General features: G+C 42.8%; 1 protein-coding gene across 1 annotated transcript in view; it reads left to right on the top strand.

The window, feature by feature from the left end:
• Window positions 1-7849: 7849 nt before the first annotated feature.
• The window catches only part of gabrb3 (gamma-aminobutyric acid type A receptor subunit beta3), a 128253-nt gene continuing 114398 nt past the window's right edge, over window positions 7850-21704 (top strand). The window contains exons 1-3 of the mRNA XM_007891112.2: window positions 7850-8106; window positions 8301-8392; window positions 8927-8994. Coding sequence (XP_007889303.1) covers window positions 8024-8106; window positions 8301-8392; window positions 8927-8994 — 243 coding nt within the window. The 5' untranslated portion in view covers window positions 7850-8023. The remainder of the gene's footprint in view (window positions 8107-8300; window positions 8393-8926; window positions 8995-21704) is intronic.

The raw sequence follows: 21704 nt of genomic DNA, 5'->3' as shown, positions 1-21704 counted from the left end.
GTCTTGAGAGTCTATTTCATTACACCTCAATCTGGCAGCAGGATTGTCATGATGTAGTCATCCGGTTGGATGGATTTCAATTTACATTTCCAGTTTTCATTAGAAGTTAATATCCAATTGTCCGATTAGATTCACGGCCTCTTACAGTGAGATTCCTCACGTCAAGGATAAAGAAGGGTAGACAAAAGGTACCTCCATCAAAATAATCGGGCACACTTTCTACACAATGCCACTTCACGGTGCTTTGTATCAGGGATCTACTGTGCAGTTATCTGCCACAACATTTTGCTAAGAATAATATGAAGTTCTGTAGTGTATTGGTGAGAGCACTCACCTCACAGGTTTCAGGACCCGGTTTGATTCCCGGGCAGGGCAAAACCTTAGGCAAGTTTCCTTACTCCACATGCCTCTCGTTTACCAAGCAGTATGTAGGAACCCGATTGTTAAGTCGATTGGCAGATTGCTTTCTGGGGGTAATAATCCCTTAAAAAAAAAAAAATATTTGGTCACTCAATCCACGACTGTTTGTGGGACACATCTCTGTTCATCATTTGGCTGCCGTGTTTTGCCCACAAATTATACAGTCAAAATTCACTTTACAGTTATAGGAGATCCAATAAAGGAATGCAGAAGAGAATCAACAACAACAACTTGCATTTATAAAGCGCCCTTCACATGGGCAAGTGTTCCGGAGGGCTTGCTGATTAAGGGGCCTGTGATTTGGAAAAAGCCCAATTTGCTACATACTCCTTTGTACCTAGTTCAGGACAACGTGGCTCATTTGACAGCACACTGTGAGTCTGGAGGTCATGGGTTGAAGCCCCACTTTACATTGAAAATATTGGGAAACTGATGATTTGTCAGAGGTATTGTCCTTCTGATGAGATGTTAATACCATGGTCCCATTAGCCTGTCTTCAGGTGGATGTCAAAGATCCTATTGTATTGTTAGGAAACAAAAGGGAGTATCCTTGCCACCAATCCGCAATAAATTAGTCATTTACTTGAAAGGCTTCGAAGCTGTACTTTTTAGTGTGCAAAATACACATACACATATAAAAATGCTAACGGCAAAGCATTGCAGATGCTGGAAATCTGGTATAAACACAGAAGTCGCTGGGAACACGCAGCAGGTCAGGCAGCATTCATGGAGAGAGGAAAATAAATTAATGGTTCAGGTCTATGACCTTTCGTCAGAACTAGGGGATGTTGGAAGGAAGCAGATTATAAATGCAAGCAGGGAAGAGGGCTAGGAAAGACAAAGGCAACATTTTTAGGTGGAGGACAGAAAATAATTAGATTAGAGGTGTTCGTGGTACAAGACAATAGGCAATAGTGGGATTATAAAATAAACAGATGCGTCTAAGAATCAGAGGATGTGTTAATAATAATAATAATAATAATCCTTGCATTTGATATAGCGCTTTTCACGTCAGGAGGACGTCCCAAAGCGCTTCACAGAACACACTGTAAAGTGAATTGACTGTATATTTGTGGGCGAACGCGGCAGCCAATTGCGCACAGCAATGTCCCACAAATAGTCGTAGATTGAAAATGACCAATTTATTATTGTTTTTGGTTTTGGAGGGATTATTATTAGGCTCTGTGTGGAGTAAGGAAACTTGCCCAAGGTTTCACCCTCTGCCTGGAATTGAACTAAGGTCTCTCACTTGCAAAGCGAGTGCTCTAACCACTGAGCTACAGGACTCCAAATGATCAAATGATAATGATTATAGAAGAGGGGGTGAGGGGAGGCAAGGTTGAGAGAACATGGGAGCTGTGGTTAAGGTCTGAAGCGGTTGAAATCAATGTTGAGGCCAGAGGGCTGGAAGGTGCTCAGGAGGTGGATGAAGTGCTGTTCTTCGAGTTTGTGTTGAGCTTTGTTCGAACAGCGTAGGAGGCCATGGACAGAGATATAAAAATGTTAAATCATTCCTTCTAGCGCTGATTACACATGGTGGAAGTCCTCACAAATACAAATCCTAGATTTGGAGTCTGAGGTCTGGGTTCCATCGAAAACCATAAGGAGAGTCACCAAATAATCTGCATGATTTTGGGCCAAAACATCAGCGAATAGTATGAATTCTAACCAAGGGGCAATTGTGCTATCAACTGTTCCAAGCTAACACCACAGCTTCAACATTGTGATGATGTGAAGGGGAACAGATGGTAATATCCAGAGTGTAGACCTGAGGCACAGGATTGGCGTTGGATTGCCTACAACATACACTTGTGCTCTACAATAAAAATCCTTTGAAGCGCTTTGAGATGTCCACCTGACCTGAAATGCGCTATATCAAATATAAGGATTATAATTATTATTGGCTGGAGATTGTTAACATACGTGTAGCTTATGACTTTTGAAGATGTGCTTTTGAAATGAATGTTATTTCTCCTGGTGTCCTGGCCAAAAATCCCCCCAAATAAAATTAATCATTCATTCCTTGGCTGTTTGTGGATTACTGCTGTGCACAATTGGCTGCCATGTTTCTTCCACAAAATACACATTGAATCCACTTTACAGTATATCCTGTGAAGTGCTTTGAGACATCTCAACGACTTAACAAGTCGCTATATCAAATGCAAAGATTATTATTATGTAGGCTAACCATTAGAGTTAAGGGCAAAGCTTTATCTGTCAGCATGGCTCAGTTAGCTTCAATCTTGCATCTGAGTCAGAAGGTTGTGGGTTGAAGACTCTCATCTGGATTTGGAACTAATATGATTTAAGATGACACTCCATTTCAGTGCTGGAGGTTTTTGCCTTCATAGATTTGCCATATTTTGGATGAGAAGTTAAACCGTTTATGCCTTTTCAGATAGACGCTAATGATCCCACGGCACTATTTGAAAAGAGAAGGGAGTTTCTTTCCGGGGCTGACTAACAATCCTCCAAATAACATCAGTGATTCTCTTCACAGCTGTTTATGGGACACCATTCTCCACAAATTGGCTGCCACTTTCACCTACAAAATACAAAGTCACTGCACTTTGCAGTGAATCCTCTGAAGTGGTTTGAGATGTCCTCCTACTGTGCAAGGTGCTATCTCAAATGCAACAACAACAACACGATTGCATTTATAGAGCACCTTTCACGTCGAGAGGATGGGTGGGTTATTATTAGAGCATTAGAGAGTCCCATACTGTTTCCTGATGTGGCAAGATTATATTAGCTGCTTGAATTCCTTTTTGGTCAGCTGGGTGTCTGAGATGCATAAATCGTAGTGCTTAAGAGTATCCAAAACAGACTGAGAGTTCCACATATGTATGCCACGTACACACAAAATTTCTCATGTGTCTGGAATGGAATGTACGCTCAGTCTCCCCTTGGAGGGACGCCTCCTCCTAACTCTGGAAAGTATGATGCACAGTTTGACAAGAGACAAGGTTCGGAGACATCAAAGTGTGCATTGAGGGTACCCCTGGAGTTTAACCAGTAAAACAGCGCATTGGGAGCATTCTCTGGCAAGATTCCTGCTACTTGACTTTTGTTAAACTCCCGTAATCTTCCAGATTAATTGATTATTCACCTCATAGCTATTTATGGATCCTTGCTGGCAAAATTGGCTGCCACATTTGCTTATGAAAACAGTCACTGGACTTGACAGTAATTACGAAATGCTTTGTGAGTCACGTCTAAATAAGGCCTCCATAAAAAACACACAGATTCTTCACATGTTTCTGTTGTGTCAGTCTGGCTGAGTTGGGATCAAGGCGCACATCTGAATTTTCAATTGGCATACTGTATACTGACACTCCAATTTGAGAGGTGTCATCCTTTGGATGAGTTGTTAAACCTGTAGGAGTCCTGCAGCGTAGTGGCCAGAGCATTCGCCTCGCAAGCGAGAGGACCCGGGTTCGATTCCCGGCGGGTGAAATGATTCGACCGCAAAATATACAGTCAATTCATTTGACAGTATATTCTGTGAAGTGCTTTGAGACATCTCGAAGACGTGATCAGGCGCTAAATCAAATGCAAGGATTACTGTTATTATATTAAAGCAAGGTACCCGCCTGCTAAAATCTTAATGTCTAATGGTCGTTAAAAATCCCATGGTGCTATTCGAAAAGAGTTTCGCCTGGTGTCCTGGCTGATGATCTTCCAGAGACAATTTGTCTGTCATTTCATGGATGTTTGTGAGATGTTGCTGGGCACAAATTGGCTGCTGTGTTTGCCTACAAAATACAGTCACTACACTTTACAGTAAATTCTGTGAATTGCTTCGATGCAGCCTCCCGACATGATAAGGCACTATATCGTTCTTATAATAAGGATTATTATTAGTACAAGGATTATTGTTATTACAAGGATTATTATTGTACTTTTATTACAAGGGTTATTATTAAATCAAATGCAAGGATTATTTTGTATTTATTATTATAGTGAGTTTTATAAGAATGCTAGGAATATTATTGCTGTCATCATCTAGACATTCCTACATTCACCATAACATCACCAATATTCACCGCCATATCACCCATCTTAATTACTCTTGACATGATTCTAGAATAAAGGTAAGACCGGGTAACATAGTGCCTAAAACATATTGAAATTGGCACTGAGTAATTGTAGAACATTGTCCAAGGTTGGACCATGACCTCTGTAGATAAAGCCATTATGTATTTAATGGTGTTGCACTAATGTTCAGGTTATCAATAATGTAATACTTAATTTCCAAAATAGATTGGTGAATGAGAAGGCAGAGTTGGGGGATGGCGTTCATCAAGTGCCACCTCCTTGTCAATCCATCCTCTCTAGTATAAGAGAGTAGAATGGCCACTCTGTTAAATCACTATAAAACCATAGAAAGATGTGGTCCTATGAAGTATTTGGCACTTTCAAATTGGAAGACTCCTCTGTGGCCTCCTCAAAATTTACAACCCCAGTCACTCGCTCCCCTCAGCGTGCACCCAGCCTGCTTCACATTGCCCTGCCCCACCATTAGTTGTTGGGCTTTCAGTGTATCTGCTTCCAGTCTCTGGAACTCCATCCCGGAGTTCCTATGACTTGCTCCTTCCCTCAAATCTTTCAAGGTCTGCCTCAAGACCTTCCTCTTTGCCATCACTTTAGGCCACCTTTCCCCCTTCTCCCCTCCTGCCCCCAGCTCAGGTGCAAACCTTAGATTGTCCAGTATTTAGGGACATCCTCTTGAGGTGAAAGACACTGTATAAAAGAAAATTTCCATTGCATTGCATATATTTACAGCAAAAAAGGCCATTTGCCCCATCATGTCTGTGCTGGGGAGCCAATTCCATTTACCTGCCCATACCTGCATACCATTATGTTTCCCATTTATTCATCTTACGCTAAATCATGTGATTTTTTTTCTCTTTTTGTTATTGAGTGAAACCAACAGCGTCCTTAGAACACCTTCATATTTTTTTCTTCTAGAGAATCTTTGATAAACACAGTACTTGTGTTTAATATTCACTCCCCTCCCTTCATTTATAAAAAAGTGTTATTCCTGTTGTAGGCAGCTGAATTTGAAGACAATCTCGGATGAGATGTTAAACTGATCAAGTGGACATTAAAGATCCCATGAGACTATTCGAAATGAGAAGGGAGTTTCTCCCAGTGTCCTGGCCAACAATCCCCCAAATAAAATTGTCACTCACTCCATGGCTGTTTGTGGGACATTGCTGTGCAAAACTGGCTGCCACATTTCACCCACAAAATACACAGTCAATCTACTTCACAGTGTACCTGTGAAGCGCTTTGTGACGTCTCATTTCAGCCTTTACATTTTAAAACATTTGTATGCATTTTCCATATGATTGGCTGCCAATAATTCTATTGCAGTAAGAGCGGGGGAGTGGGACTAGTCAAAGAGCCTTTCAAAGAGCCAGTACAGGCACGGTGGGCCGAATGACTTCCTTCTATATTATAAAATTCTATGATTCTACGAAATAAAGAAGCTTGGAACTAAATCACTTGCTTTGAATGGGTGGTCCGCTACAATTACATCAATGTAAATATTTCGCCCACAAAATACATAGTCAATTCACTTTACGATATATTCTATGAAGCGCTTTGAGATGTCTGAACAATCTGATAAGTCGCTATATCAAATGCAAGGATTATTATTAATATCAAGCCCCTCTTTTTCTTTCTCACTTTTTTTGTTGGTGGGATGGGGTAAGATTCCTTGGATCTCAGCAAAGCCCCGCTTTCCACTGTGGAAATAAAGCAATGCATCATTGTACTTACGCTTCCCATAATTACCAAGCTAGGCTGACGAGTCTGCTTTCTAATAATAATCCTTGCATTTGATGATAGTGCCTTAACCAGTCATCGAGACATCTCGAAACACTCCACAGAATACACTGTAAAGTGAATTGATTGTATATTACATGGGAGAAACTTGGCAGCCAATAGCGCACAGCGGCATCCCAAAAACCAGTTGTGCATCGAGTGACCAAATCATTATTTTTAACCAGGAGTAACCTTACTGCAGTGTGTCTCTTCGCTAACTCCAGACAGGCAATGAAGAACACTGCTCTTCGCAACACGGACATTCATCGCTTTGCTTTAACAGCTCTCTGCGGCCGGAGAGAACACTTGCATCCCTGTTCCTTTTTATGGGTAGCCATCCTTCTGTAAATGAAAGCAATTGCCCTGACTCCCTGACTGACTGCCAGTAGCCCCAACCACTCAACAAAGGTCCCTCCCTTCCACCCCTATTAGTCCAGCCAGTTGCACTCCCCCACTCTCTGTCCTCTCCCATATTTTCTTGCTGGATGTTGCTGAGCTGCTTGGGAACTCGTGGGTGGTTGATGCCTCAGTCAATCTCAGGCTCTGTGTGTGTTGCAATCGTGTTAGATGGAGGCTGAGCCCAAAAATCCTTGGATCACATGCTTCCCACCATACATTTCATTTGTTTTTTTTGTGTGTGTGTGTGTCTGTGTGTGAAAAGCATCACCATTTCCACAAACTCGTGCCAATTCTCTCCTTGGTTCTGTTGAGCTTGCTCACTCCCACCCACCCACTTATTCCCCAGTTTTCCCCCTCCCCTCTCCCCCCTATCATTGCTACCAACACCCACCCATACTCATACCCACCCACATCCCATCCCACATCCCTGTTGAAGTCGACTTGAAGCCTTGCTATTTGCAGTGTGATCCGGATCACAGCACTGAAATAGCAAGAGAGGGACAGAGAAAGAAAGAAAGAGAGAGAGAGAGATAGAAAGAGAGAAGGAAACGAAACCATCAACGTGGAACATTGCATTATTGCAACAAGCAGCAAGATTTCCCTTCCAACCTGACTGTTCACCATTGCATTAACAGGAAGCTTGCAAAAGGATGGAGCTTGGCCATCAATTTCCTTGAGTGATATCACCTGCCTTTCTTTCTTTCCTTCCTCCCTCTTTATTTTTTTTCTTCTTCTTCTTCTTGCTCTCTCCCTCTATCCATCCATCCATCCTCCCTCCCTCCCTCCCTCCCCCTCTCTCTTTCTCTCTCTCTCTCATCGCCCTGGGAGTCTGGAGCACCGATGACTGGGAGTTGTGTATTGGATGTGAATGTGGACCTTATCTGAAATTGACTTAACCCTGGAGTGAAGGCAAGAGGGGAGAGCAACAAGACACACACAGGGAGAGAGCTACATGTTAAATCCTTCGCTGCAGCTGTCAGGCATGGCTCAGACTCATCCATCCTTGAAGCATCACTAGATTTTCTGTGGTGTTGTGTGGTGTGTGTGTATATATATGTGTGTGTATTTGAAAGATCAGCTGAGTCGTGTCCAAAAAAAAGAGACAGAGAGAGAGAGAGAGAGATACATACCATCCATAGTCCAACTACAGAGCCTCTTTCCACCCCCCCCACTCTCTCCCCTACTCCTCACCCCCCAAAAAAAAAAATCTAGGACGTGATCTGTTGTGAATTGATTTATTTACCATGTTGCTGAAAAGGTGAATGCAGTTGTTTCGAATGCATTGGACTTCAGAGGGATTGTGCTGCGTGCTATAAGTTGAGGTTTTTTTTTATTTAACCCATCGAAGACCAGTGGCCAAAATCACCCAGGAATGTGGACATATGAAGGAAGACGCTATTTTGGTATTCTGACAGTGCCTCTAATATTGGTTGCAGTTTTCTGCTGCGCTCAAAGGTAAGAGAAATCCATCTATTAGAGTAAAAAAATAAACAAGAAGGTGTTCGTCGATGATGTCTGGGGTAAAAATGTGAACCACTTTTTTCCCTTCTCCCGCTCTCATCCTCCCATTCTCCACCCCCCCACCCACCACCACTCTGTTTTGTTTTAAATTTGTGTGTTTTTTTTTCTTTTCTTTCCCCCCCCCACAGCGTAAATGAACCCGGAAACATGTCTTTTGTCAAGGAAACGGTGGACAAACTGTTGAAAGGATATGACATTCGGCTCAGACCGGATTTTGGAGGTAAGGATTTGCTGTGTTCAGTTGGTGCCACGTTTCGCCTACAAATATACACAGTATATTCAGTGAAGCGCTTTGAGCCATTTCAACTGCGTGAAAAGGCGCTATATCAAATGCGAGAATTATTATTTATTATGGTGGTCAAAAGGTATCCAAAATTATCAAATGCGAGGATTATTATTATTATCCTGTGAAGCGCTTTGAAACATCGCAATGACGTGATAAGGCGCTATGTCAAATTGCAAGGATTATGATTACTACCCCGTGAAGCGCTTTGAGACGTCTCAATGACATAAGGCGCTATATCAAAAGCAAGAATTATTATTATTACCCATGAAGCGCTTTGAAACGTCGCAACGACGTGATAACGCGCTATATCAAATGCAAGGATTATTATTATAAGGATGTGCCAAGGTGAGATGTGATATTTAATTCACATTTTTCTTCTCTCCCATTCCCCCAACAAAATAACGGACAAGCTGTGTCCCGAAAACAATACATCCATTTAACTTTTCTCTTTCCCATTTTGCACTCGAGGTCACCCGGTTGCAGTTGGAATGAACATAGATGTGGCTAGCATTGACCAAGTGTCCGAAGTTAATATGGTGAGTGATATTGGTAAACTTCCTTGTCTCTATTTTGCTGTTGTACAGGCTTGTAATGCAGAGCTGTTGTAATGTATCTCTCTCTCTCTAATTCGTATTGCTTGTCTTAAGTCGGATGCGTGGAAAAGGGAAAATATGGGAGTGTATGTGGGCAATGAGATGCCTTTAAGGTCAATTGTCATTGTATTGTGTGGGTCAGTTGTAGCGTTTGCTGGTAGAAACATGCTGTCGATCTGATCAGTGGTTATGAAAGGCATCGCTCTCCCTGACTCCCTCTCCCCTTAGTTCTCAGACAGCCACATTTAGATTGCATTGTGCCTGTGTGTTAGGAGTAGGTAACGCTTAAGGTTTGGATAACCAGATGCCATCTACTGGCAACATTTCCTCTTAGAATGCAAAAGCCTGTCTGTCTGATCGCGAAGTCTTGAAATGAGATGGTGTGTATATATAAGTGTGTGTGTGAGAGAGAGGGAGAGGGATCATTCTCTCAATGTACAGCCTTGCTTCCCAGTGAGGAGAGCCATTGAGTGTGTGGTTAGAGCAGTTTATTGAATGCATTGCTGCACTGAATTGAGACTAATGGCGATTCACTGTTTGCTGTCCATAGTCCTGAAACTCAGTATCCATCTGTGGGCTCAGAGCCAAGGACTCCAGTCCATCACAAGGCAATCAATCCATTTACTATTCCTCTCCGCATCGCTTTACAAACAGCAGTCTTCAACCCCCACCCACTCCCCCTCCCCCTTTAATGTTGCTTTTAACACTCCATAACTTACAGAGACTCTTCCGAAATTAAGGACCGAGTTCTTTTGTCCAACATGCACTGGGTTGCAAATGCCTAGTTTCAGGTTACGTGTTTTTAAAAGTGGATCACTTTATTGTTCTTATGCAATTCTTGAAATTACATTCATAAATCTGAAATGCAAGTGCAAGACTGGAATTCTGTTGCTGCTTCTGTGATTTTATTTCATGTGCAGTAATACTAATAAATACGTGGTTTAATAAGGCTGGTCAGTTGAAATCTACATTTATCTAGCGCCTTTCATGTTGGGAGTACATCCCAAGGCACTGGACAGTCCATGGTTTGCACCCGAGCTGGAAGTGGGGGAACTGAACATGAGGGAGTGGGGATGGGGGAAGATGGTCAAAAGTGCGGTCAAAAAGGACAGTCTTGAGACAAATTTTGAAGGAGGCGCGGGAAGGCGACTCTGGGATGGAGTTTTATATATATTGATGTGAAATAACTAACTCCTTGAGATTTCAATCCAAAGACTCCAGTTTGTTAGTTCGAAGCAAGCAAAATGTGAATTAATCTTAAGAATTGTATGCCACAGTAGAAATCCATGCAATTACGACTTGGCACAAATGACCTCAATTTGCAGTGTTTAATGTGACGTTCAATAGCAGTGGCACCTAATTTGCTGTATTTCTTAACAAGATTCATTAATGAGAATTCCTTAATGTGCGGAAATGAAGATTTCTTCTGGTAATCAGGAGTGTCACTGACACCTCCTGAAACTCTGCTCTGATCTGATCTACTTCCAGAGTGGGATTCCTATGAGTCAATGGGAATTCTAGGTGATTTCCTTAGTAAGAAACATTGCAAATTAGATCTCTTATTAACACAGCAAGAGATTCAGGTAGGAGTGCAGCATTGGTGTAATCCGGGTATAATAATCTCTTTTATATAAAATGTTTTTGGTGATTCAATCCACAGATGTTTGTGAGACACTGCTGTGTGCAATTGGCTGCCGCATTTCGCCCACAAAATATATAGTCAATTCGCTTTACAGTGAGGCACTTTCAGACATCTTGAAAACGTGATAATGCCCTGTAACAAATGCAAAGATTATTGTATAACTATGTAATGTGTGATTTCAGTTTTTAAAAGTTTTATTTTTAAAAGTTCTTTGGATCTTTTCCATATGCATCCATCTATTTGGTGCATTGAGTGTTATGACACTACTGTGATACCAGCATTTTTAACCCTCATACCTGCCATATTAATAACATTATTTGGTGAGACGTTCATGACGTTTGAGGACAACCATTTGGACTGTGAAGTTTATTTGCCAGGATTTCAGTGCACAAAAACAGTCACAATAGTTGATTACTTGAAGAAAGATCAATTGCAACATCAGAGCAAACTGGAAATGTGTTCATTTCAGTGTCGATTCCCCGAAATTAACATGGTATTGCTTTTATTTGTGATTTCAGCAGTAAGTAGGAACCTGGTTGTTAGTCAATTAGTGGATCGCTTTACAGGGGTAATAATCCTCCCAAAAAATTTTGGTTGTTCAATCCATGACTGTTTGTGGGGCACTGCTGTGCGCAGTTTGCTGCTGTGTTTGGCCCACAAGTATACAGTCAATCCACTTTACAATATATTCTTTGAAGTGCTTTGAGACGTCTCAACGGCGTAGTAGTAATAATGATAATAATCCTTGCATTTGATATAGCGCCTTATCATGTCATTCAGACGTCTCCAAGCACTTCACTTTGTGAGTGAAACGTGGCAGATAAGGCGCTATGTTAATTATTATTACAACAACAACAACAACACAACAAGATTCCATTTATAAAGTGCCTTTCACGTCAGGAGGACGTCCCAAGGCGCTGCACAGTTGGGTCATGACCCGAGCAGGGGGGAAATGGTCAGGGTGAGGGGAGGGAAGGGAGGGAGCGAGGAGGGGGAAATGGTCAGGGTGAGGGGAGGGAAGGGAGGGAGCGAGGAGGGGGGAAATGGTCAGGGTGAGGGGAGGGAAGGAAGGGAGCGAGGAGGGGGTAGAGAGTCGAGAGGAGAGCTGAAGGCTCGGTCAAAGAGAAAGGTTTTGAGACCGGCCTTGAAGGAGGAAAGGGAGGAGGCGGCGAAGGCACTGGGGGATAGAGTTCCAGAGCTCGGGGCTGAGAGGCTGAAGGGCGGTTGGGGCGGGGGACGTGGAGCAGACCGGAGCCAGAGGAACGGAGGGTAGGTAGGGGGATAGTAGGTTGGAGAGGTAGGAGGGAGCAAGGCCGTGAATGGCCTTGTAGGTGAGGATGAGGATCTTGAAATCAATCCTCTGGGGGATGGGGAGCCAGTGGAGGCGAGCGAGGGTGGGAGTGATGGGGTCGCGGTGTCTGGTGCGGGACAGTACACGAGCTGCAGAGTTCTGAATGACCTGCAGTGTGGAGGGAGGTGGCGGGAAGGCCGGCGAGGAGAGAGTTCCCATAGTCCAGCCTTGAGGTGACAAAGGCGTGAACCAGGGTTTCAGCAGCGTGAGGGGTGAGGTAGTGCCGTAGTCTGATGATGTTCCGGAGGTGATGGAAGGCGGTGCCAGTTGTGGTGCGGATGTGAGGGAGAAAGGACAGCTCAGGGTCGAACAAAACGCCGAGGTTCCTGACTGGCTTTGAGAGGTGGAGAGTGCAGCCTTGGATGCTGATGGTGTCAGCGCCTGAGGTGCGGAGGCGCTGACGTGAGCCAATCAGGAGGGCCTCGGTTTTTCGCACGTTGAGCTGAAGAAAGTTGTCTCTCGTCCAGGACTCGATGTCGGACAGGCAGCTGTCAGGACATCGGTGGTCGTGGAGTTGAGAGTAGAGGAGGAAAGGTAGAGTTGGGTGTCATCCGCATACATGTGAAGTTAACCCCATGTCTGCGGATGATGTCTGCGGAGGGGGAGCATATAGAGGGTGAAGAGGAGGGGACCGAGGACAGAGCCCTGAGGGACACCACATGAGACAGTACGGGGGGTGGAGGAGAAGCCATATTATTATTATTATCTTCCAAAACCAATGACAGGACCCTGTATCTCGCCTCAACTGTTGAAAAGCTTTAAATTCCACTGTCTCCATGGTAATTTCTTTCTGTGCTTATGTTGTGGCAAGATTCCCCTACAAAATACACAGTCACTGCAGTTTACAGCATATCCTGTGAATCGCTTTGAGATGTCTTGATGACGTGATAAGGCGCTGTACCAAATGCAAGGATTATTTTTTATTATTACAGATTTGGGCCGGGCTGAAACAAGTTGCTGAAGTTTCAGGTTGTTTCAGCTAGGCTGAGTTGCCAGTTCAAGGCAATATGTGGGTTCAGCCCAACAGTCTGAACTGGCTTCCAATACACTGCTGGGGGGAGCTCTACATTATTGGTGGTGCTGTCCTTCAGATGAGATGTTAAACTGAGGTCCCGTCTGCATAGTCAGGTGGACGTTAAAGATCCCATGCCATTACTCAAAAAGAGAAAGGAGGTTTCTTCCAATATCCTGGTCAACAACCCCCACCGCTCATTTCATGGCTGTTTGTGGAGCATTGCTGGGCACACATTGGCTAATGTGTTCACCTACAAATACACAGCAAATGTTGGTGAAATGTTTTGAGGCATTCCCCTGTTGTAAAAGGAGCTATATCAAACACAAGGATTATTATTCGGTTTATTCGCAGTGGCAAACAACAGCAACCAATTTCATTTGTAAGGCGTCTTTCATGTCGGGAGGACGTCCCAAGGTGCTGGACAGTCAGGGATTTGGACCCGAGCAGAGGGTTGGGATCAGAGTGGGGGGGGAGGCGGGGAGGGTAGGGTAGGAGAGTGGTCGAAGGCGTGGTCGAAGAAGAGACGTTCTTTAAAGAAGGCAGGCAAAGGAGGGAATGAGACGAAAGAGACTGTGGATCAGAGTTCCAAAGAGTAGGGGTAGAGAACCTGAAGGCCTGACCCCCGAATACAAATTGGTAATATTTTCCGAAAGTCGCATAAAAGGAGCTAAGCAGTTAAGGTGCCAGCTTGCTTGGATTGGACACAGTGCCTCAGAAAAAAATGTCATGGCTGTGTATGCGAAGGTGTATTCCTGAGATGGTAGTTCTGGGACAAGCCCTTGTCTTGTGTGGATATTAAGATGAGAAACAGCGTTGTCTTTCTGAGTATTGTATATCGCATTTCCCATATTAAGTTACCAGAAGTCTTTCTCTACTGATGTGACTTTTCTTTCGAAAAAAGGCTTTTCCTCCCTTTTATCTAAAACCTGAGTGATGGCATCAGTCTGAAACGCGAGTCTTGTTGAATACTTTGCTGCAGATGAAAGTATTGCTGTCGTTTTTTTTTTAAAAAGTGATGCCTTTGATGATATGCCATTGATGTAGAGATTACAAGCAGTGTTTTACAGGTTCCCAATTAGATATAGCACATTATATTATTGTACGTTTGTGTTATAGTCTTTGGATAGCATAACTCCTCATTGTCAATGCAGAAAAAACAGTATAAGTAATGGTTTTCAGCTGTGGGGTAACTTACTTATGCTACAGAATTAGCTCCATGGGTCATTGAGTGTTAGCTTTAGAATATAACCATTCATCAGGACTTGCAACAACTGAAGTGGGAGCTCAGTGGGGGAACCATTGTGCCTTCTGTATTCGGTGAAAGCGAAGATTGGGAATTGTGTACATGCCTGGCTCAGTTGGTAGCACTCCCACCTCTGAATCAGAATAGGGGAACCAATCCCCACAATTGGGACCTGAAACTCACAGTCTAGACTGATATTGTTTGCAGTGTTGATGTGTGATGCTTTGTTGGAGATCTGGACCTTTGGATGAGGCATTCAACCGAGATACTTTCTCCCTGTTCAGATCCCATGGTCCTGTTTGAAAAGAGAATAGAGTCTCACTCAAGACTCCTAGCCAGCCAATTCCCCAAATAATAACAACAACTTGCACTTATATAGCATCCCTCACGCAGTATAGTGTCTCAGACAGTAGTCACAGGAGGTGATCATAGGCACAGTTGAAGAGGAAGGACTTCAGGCATGACCTGAAGATGGGGAAGGAACAGGCAAGGTGGAGGGATAGAGGAATAGTGTTTCAGGGCACAGTGGCTGAAAGTGCTTGCAATGGGTGCCGTGTTCACCTTCGAAATCCATATTTAACAGTAAATCCTGTGAAGGGCTTTGAAATGTCCTCCTGACGTGAAAAGCGCTTTATTAAATGGAAGAGAGGGAAAAAATCTAATCACATAAATTTTTGTGACATTTTGTGGGTACCTATATGAAGTAAATGCCATGACGATTCAGTCACCTCATAATCTGATCATGGCTTGTTTTGCTCACCTTATGTGTCATGCAGTTGGACGGTCCCAGTTACCCACAATTTGTGTCTGTCCTTGAGATACACACAACTTGTCCTTTGAAGGAGAGCGAGACGTTCTGATTTTTCTGGTGATCATGGGTTCTATCTTGCGAGATTTTATCGAATTTTGACGAGATTCTCAAAATAATCTGGGAAGGGGGAATAGCAAGTTTTGCAGGTACTTTTGGTGTGATTTCTCTGAAACTCTTGGTCAGTGCCAATCTCAGTTCCGATATCTGTGAAGCCGGATTTACTTCAAAGAAGAACTCGAGTCACTCAAAAGGAGGTGTGCTGGCATTTGAGCGGAGTTCCGCAGAATTAGACACATCCGGGAACTTGCAGGTCCCACTGTTTACAAGTCGTTCTGCGAATCTTTCAAAGGCATCAGTCCAGCTCCGTTGATAGCGCTCAGAAGGCTGTGCGATGCTTGTGTCTAGTCTTTGAGCTCTAAGGTGACACTTTATTTGAAGTGCTGGCTTGTTAAACCAAGGTTCTGTTTGCTTGTTCAGGTGGATCTTAAAGATCCAATGGTGCTATGTGGAAAAGATAAGGGAGTTTCTCCCTGGTTTCCTGATCAACAATCCGCTTCATTTTTTAAAAAAAATTGATATTTACTTCATGGCTGTTGGTGCAGCATTGCTGTGCGAAAATTCGCTGTTGCATTCGCCAAAAATAATAATAATAATAATTGCTTCATTTGATATAGCATCCTATTATGCCGTCGAGACATCTAAAAGTGGTGCACGGCATATATTAAGTGGATTGACTGTGACCTTCGTGGGTGAAAATATAAATACAGTCACTGGATATAAAATATAAATCCTGTAGCATATTGGGTAGCGCGCTCGCCTTGCAAGCAAGAGGATCTGGGTTTGATTCCTGGGGTGGGAGGGGTGGTGAAACCTTAGACAAATTTCCTTACTTCACACACGCCTCTGTTTCCCTAGCAGTAAGTGGAAACCCAGTTATTAGTCGATTGGCGGATTGCTTTCCGGGGATAATAATCCCTTCAAAAAATAATTTAAAAAAATGTAGTCATTCAATCCACGACTATTTGTGGGGCACTAATTTGTGCAATTGGCTGCCGCATTTCGCCCACAAAATATAAAGTTAATTCACTTTGCAGTATATTCTGTGAAGCTCCTTTGAGACGTCTCGAAAACGTGATAAGGTGCTAAATAAAAAAGTATAATTATCAATCAAACTCAAGGATTATTATAAATGCAGTCGCTCTACTTTACAGTAAAATCCTGAAAAATTTTGGCGGTGTGATACAGTGCTACATCGAATGGAAGGATTATTATTGTTATATTAATATTGTTAAATCAGATGCCAGTGTAGTATTTGTCACCAGTAATGTAACACTGGGAAAGATTCAAGCTGCAGGCAAGGTAGAGGAAAGAAACATTCAGCTTTTCTGCCTCCTTTCATTGCTTAAAACTAGAAAAAAATGATAAGTGAAAAAATTTGTTTTACATAAAGTGAAACAATCATTTATAGCGCTTGTGCTGACAGTGAAAGTTGGTAATAGTTTACATAAATATTAATTCTAGAGCATCTCTCCAAAAGACTTTTACTCCTGTAAAGTGTCTTTCAAAGACGTTGTTTCTTTAAATAGAAACCCCTTTGGGTACCACGAGGCGATTGACAGCGCAATAATGTGTTTCGCGACTGATAATGCTACTATTTTCATCTGTTTTTTAATAATAATTCAGTCAAAAATAATTTAAAAAATGTAAACGGGTTAGTACTGAATCAGACACTGAATTGGCTTCAGACTTTGATGGTGTATAAGATCATCCTCCTCACTTTCACAGCCCTCTTGTTCTAAGCCCTACCTCTGTGACTTACTAAAACCTTACCGACCTGCCACTCCCTCCACTTGCCGGACACTGGCCTGTTCCATGTCCCCTGCCCAGCCTGTCCCACCATCGGTGGCCAGGCCTTCAGCTTTCTGCCCCCCCCATCTTCTGGAACTCCATCCTGGAATCCCTTTACCTTGACCCCTCGCTTGCCTCCTTCACTTTCTCTTTAACCGTGCCTTTGGTTATACTCCCTCACCCTTGCCCTCCACCCTCTTGATTTCACCCACCATCTCACAACATATACAGTCAATTCACTTTACGGTATATTCTGAGAAGCGCTTTGAGACGTCTCGAAGACGTGATGAGGCGCTATATCAAATGCAAGGATTATTATTATTATTATTAAATTGTTGTTTTGGGGTTATTACAGTGGGGTTGGTGCAACGAGTTCTACAAGCAGACTTTGGTTGCAAACTCCTCAGCAAGTAAATGCTAATAATAAATAATAGTAAAATAGCCGTGCATTGTGTCTGACACCGGGTGTCAGATGCATGGGGGAACCATGCTTTACAGTATCCAAGTCAAACTGATACATGGAGATTTCCTAGTGTCTGAAATGTTATGCACACTCACTCCCTAGATCTGCATCCCGTATATCTAATTCTAATGGGAGTTATTAGGTGCAGAGTGGCAAGACCCACTTGGTGACTTTAGCGTGTTGATGTTGTGTAAGACTTTACTGCTGACATTCAACCAATAAATCCAGCATATCTTGCCATCGAAAGCACTATCTGGTAAGCTTCCCATTGCTTGTCCAGCTAGGACCACCTACTCGTTGGGGCTTTGGCTTGCTGGGAAGAATCCCTGCTCTCAGTGATTGGGCTTCCCTTCCAGGTCCTACCAATGAGTCAGGTTGGTTGGCTGGTCTTTCATTGGCAGTGCCTTGAAGTACTGTGGCTCAGAAACTAGATTACTGAAACCACCACAGAGGATTGATTAGATTCCAAGCATAGCACCTTGGAACCAGCTCAGCTCCAAGGAGACCCTGCTTACCTTCTACCCACCCCCTTCCCAGGAGGATAGGCTCTGGTTAGTTAACGTAGAGATTATGTGGTGAGGTGTAATGTGTTGGGGTAGATTTAGAATGCTGTGGAGTCCCGTAGGATATGGGTTAGAGCACTTGCCTCGCAAGTGAGTGGACCTAGGTTCGATTCCAGGGCAAAGGCGAAATGTTAAGCAAGTGTCCTTACTTCACCTGCCTCTATTTACCTTGGATTAATTAGGAACCTGGTTGTTAGTCAATTTTCTAGAGGCAGTAATCCCTTCAAAAAGACATTTATAATAATAATAATTTGGTCACTCAATCCACAATTGTTGTGGGAAACCGCTGTGCACATTTGGCTGCTGCGTTTCGCCCACAAAATTCACAGTCATTCACTTTACTGTATATTCTGTGAAGCGCTTCGAGATGACTCAAAAACGTAACAAGGCACACAATATCAAATGCAAGGATTATTATGATTATTGTTGCTATTATTATGCTGATGCTGCATTCTTGCTTCTGGGTCCTGAGTTGGAATGTATCCCAGGTGGTTGCGTTGAAAGTTGCTCGTCTCAGACCTCGATTGAGAATTTGCTGTGGCTAAGAGTCTGGGCTGTTCCAAACCAATTCCCGCTGCGCAGGAGTACATGGCTCACCAATCCTCGCACAATTCACCATTGGCAGAAAATGAAAATGAAAAGTTACACAGCTCAGCAGAATTGCATCGTTTTGGGATTCAAGTCATTTGCTACTGAATACTTGGGGAAATATTCTTTAGAATTTGCCTGGGAACTCTGTCCGGAGTTTACATGGATTGTACAGCATTCAAACAGACCATTCATAGAAACATAGACTCATAGAAACACGAGTAGGCCATTCAGCCCCTCGAGCCTGTTCCACTATTCTATTAGATCATGGCTGATCTGTAACACAATTCCAATTTATATTATTATCTATCAGAAATATTCCCTTCTGTCCCATGTATATATCCAGTTTCTTCTTAAATAAGTTGATGCTTTCTGTTTTGACTGCTTCTGGCAGCGAGTTCCACATTCTCACCACCCTCTGTGTAAAGAAGTTCCATCTGAACTCCCTTTTAGATTTAATATTTTGGGCAGCTGGGTGTCTGGCACTTATAGTAAACCATCACCATGCTTTCTGAGTATTCAAATCAAATTGAGAGTTTCATACATTCCACCCACACATGGAAATTCATTGGAATGGAATTCTCACTCTCTCCCTGGAGTGGCGTTTTCTGGAGAGTATTTTAGGCACAGGTTAGTATTACTACTGGATATCATATTTGTGTCCCATACTATAGACTCACAACAAGTGGAAACACTGTGTTTGTGTCACCTTATTGAACCTTTTCATAATTTTAAACGTCTCTATCAGGTATCCGCTCAAATATGCCAACTCCAGAGGGAAAAGCTCTAACCTGTCCCAAGTCTTTCTTATATCATTTTGCCTAAGAGCTCTGTCTGGGATTTCTATTAAATATAATAATAATCATCCTTGCATTTGATATAATGCCTTGTCGCGTCATTAAGGACCCTCAGAGTGCTTCACAGAATATTTTGGAAAGTGAATTGACGCTAAATTTTGTGGGCAAAACGCGGCAGTCATTTGTACACAACAGTGTCCCACGAACAATCGTGGATTAAGTGACAATAATTTTTTTCTTATCGAGGGATTATTACCCCCAGAAAGAGCTCTGCCAATCGACTAACATCCGAGTTCTTACTTACTGCTAGGTAAACAGAGGAGTGTGGAGTAAGGAAACTTGCCCAACGTTTCGCCCGAGTGCTCTAACCACTACACTATGGGATTTCTCTGGGAGCTCGGTCTAGAATTTGCTTGCAAGTTCTTTTCGATATTTGCCCTGGAACTTGGCATGGAATTTGTCCCGGAGCTGGGGCAGTGGTCAATCTGAGTCGCTCCTTTTACTGCAAACCCAGGAATTGTCACAAATGTCTTCCTCATTGGTAAAAAAAAGGAGAGCTCTGGTGGCCGGTATTTCTTATCATTTCACTGGAATGAAAAGGTACTGCTCGGGAAATGGAAGTCCATGGCACTCCCTCACAGAGGGCTATCACTTACTGTTATCTCTGTTTACCTTTGGTTCTGATAACTAAAAATAATCATAACAAACCCTGATAAAGCGCCTTTCACACGACTTGCTGTATAGTGCAGCGATTGTATTTTGTGGGTGAATGTGGCAGCCATTTTGAGTGCAGCAACATCCACAAACAAACAGTCATGGAGTCAGTGAACAATTTTATCTGGGGTATTGTTGGCCAGGATACTGGGAGAGGGAAACTCCCTTCTCTTTTTGAATCGTGCAATGGGATCTTTAACGTCCAACTGTTCAGACAGATGAGACCTCGATTTAACCTCTCATTTGAAGGATGGAGTCTTAGATAATGCAGTACACCCCCAGCACTTTATTGTAGTGTGAGCCAGAACTGTGAGCATAAGTCCTGACGTGGGGACTTGAATTCACAATCCGTATCAGAGACGAGAGTGCCTGCAACTGAGGCCAGCTGACATCTCTATAGTCTTTGTGAGGAGGGAATCTGCTGCTCTCTGTATTAAAAAAATACATCAAGTTTGATAGGGTTCAGGTATTCCTTAAGCTACTGTTTATCTCCTTAATAATTCATCTTATCTGAGAGCGAAGGTTCCAAAAACGTAAGAATTGCTAGACGAAAGAAGACCAAGGTCCATTCAGTTCACATTCCACCATCCTGGCCAAACTATATACTGTATCTCACGATATTATTTCCTAAAAGACACTGATCTAATTTGCTTTTGGAAGAATCAACACTTTCTGCTTCCATTGTCAACCCAGGGAGCCAGTTCCATACATTTACTACTCGCTCACTGAAATGGTAGATTTGTTTTGAATTTGCCCCTTTATTTTTAATCTAAATTATTTTCTCCCATTTCTGTTCATGTTAGGATGTCATGGTTGACCAACCTGGACTTTATAGAGTTTTTTTTTTCAATTAATTTGAAGGCATCATGATGAAATTACACACTTTTGTTGTCTGGTCAGGTTGGCCTGTGGGAGGTTAAGTAAGTTGGGCAGTGATCACGGAGGTTAAGTAAGTTGGGCAGCGATCCTGTGTCTGGAATTAAGTTTAGGGAGTGCTATCAAGTGTGCTAACTTCTACTCTATGTGGAGACCTGCAGAGTAGTGGTTGGAGCACTCATCTCACAAGTGAGAGGAGCCGGTTCGATTCCCAGGTGGGAACAAAACCTTAGGTAAGTTTTCTTACTCCACACGCCTATGTTTAGCTCGCAGTAAGATGGGACCCAGTTGTTAGTCAATTGACAGATTGCTTTCCGGGGATAATAATCCCTTCAAAGCAAAATAATAATAATTTGGGTACTCAATCCATGACTGTGGGACACTGCTGTGCGCAATTGGCTGCTGCGTTTCGCCCACAAAATATACAGTCAATTCAGTTTACAGTATATTCTGTGAAGCGCTTTGAGACCTCTCAACAAAGTGATGAGATGCTATATCAAATGTAAGTATTATTATTAGTAGTATTAAGTTGTAGAAAGTCTGTTGGAAGGAATCCCATCAATGGTCTTCTTCCTGTTTCATGCTTTCACATCCTCTCTCTCTCTCTCTCTCTCTCTCTTTCTCTCGTTTTGCTCCACATCCGACTGCATCATCATTTCATATCAGTTTGCGGCTATGAAATCGGGCAACAAAACTGACTGCCAGTTGAAAATACTTTCATTAATAATATATTTAAAAAGCA

This window comes from Callorhinchus milii, unplaced genomic scaffold (genome assembly GCF_018977255.1).
Source record: "Callorhinchus milii isolate IMCB2004 unplaced genomic scaffold, IMCB_Cmil_1.0 Scaffold4, whole genome shotgun sequence".
Classification (NCBI taxonomy): Eukaryota; Metazoa; Chordata; class Chondrichthyes; order Chimaeriformes; family Callorhinchidae; genus Callorhinchus; species Callorhinchus milii.
Note: the sequence above shows the minus strand (reverse complement) of the source record. Positions and strands in the feature narration are given on the sequence as shown.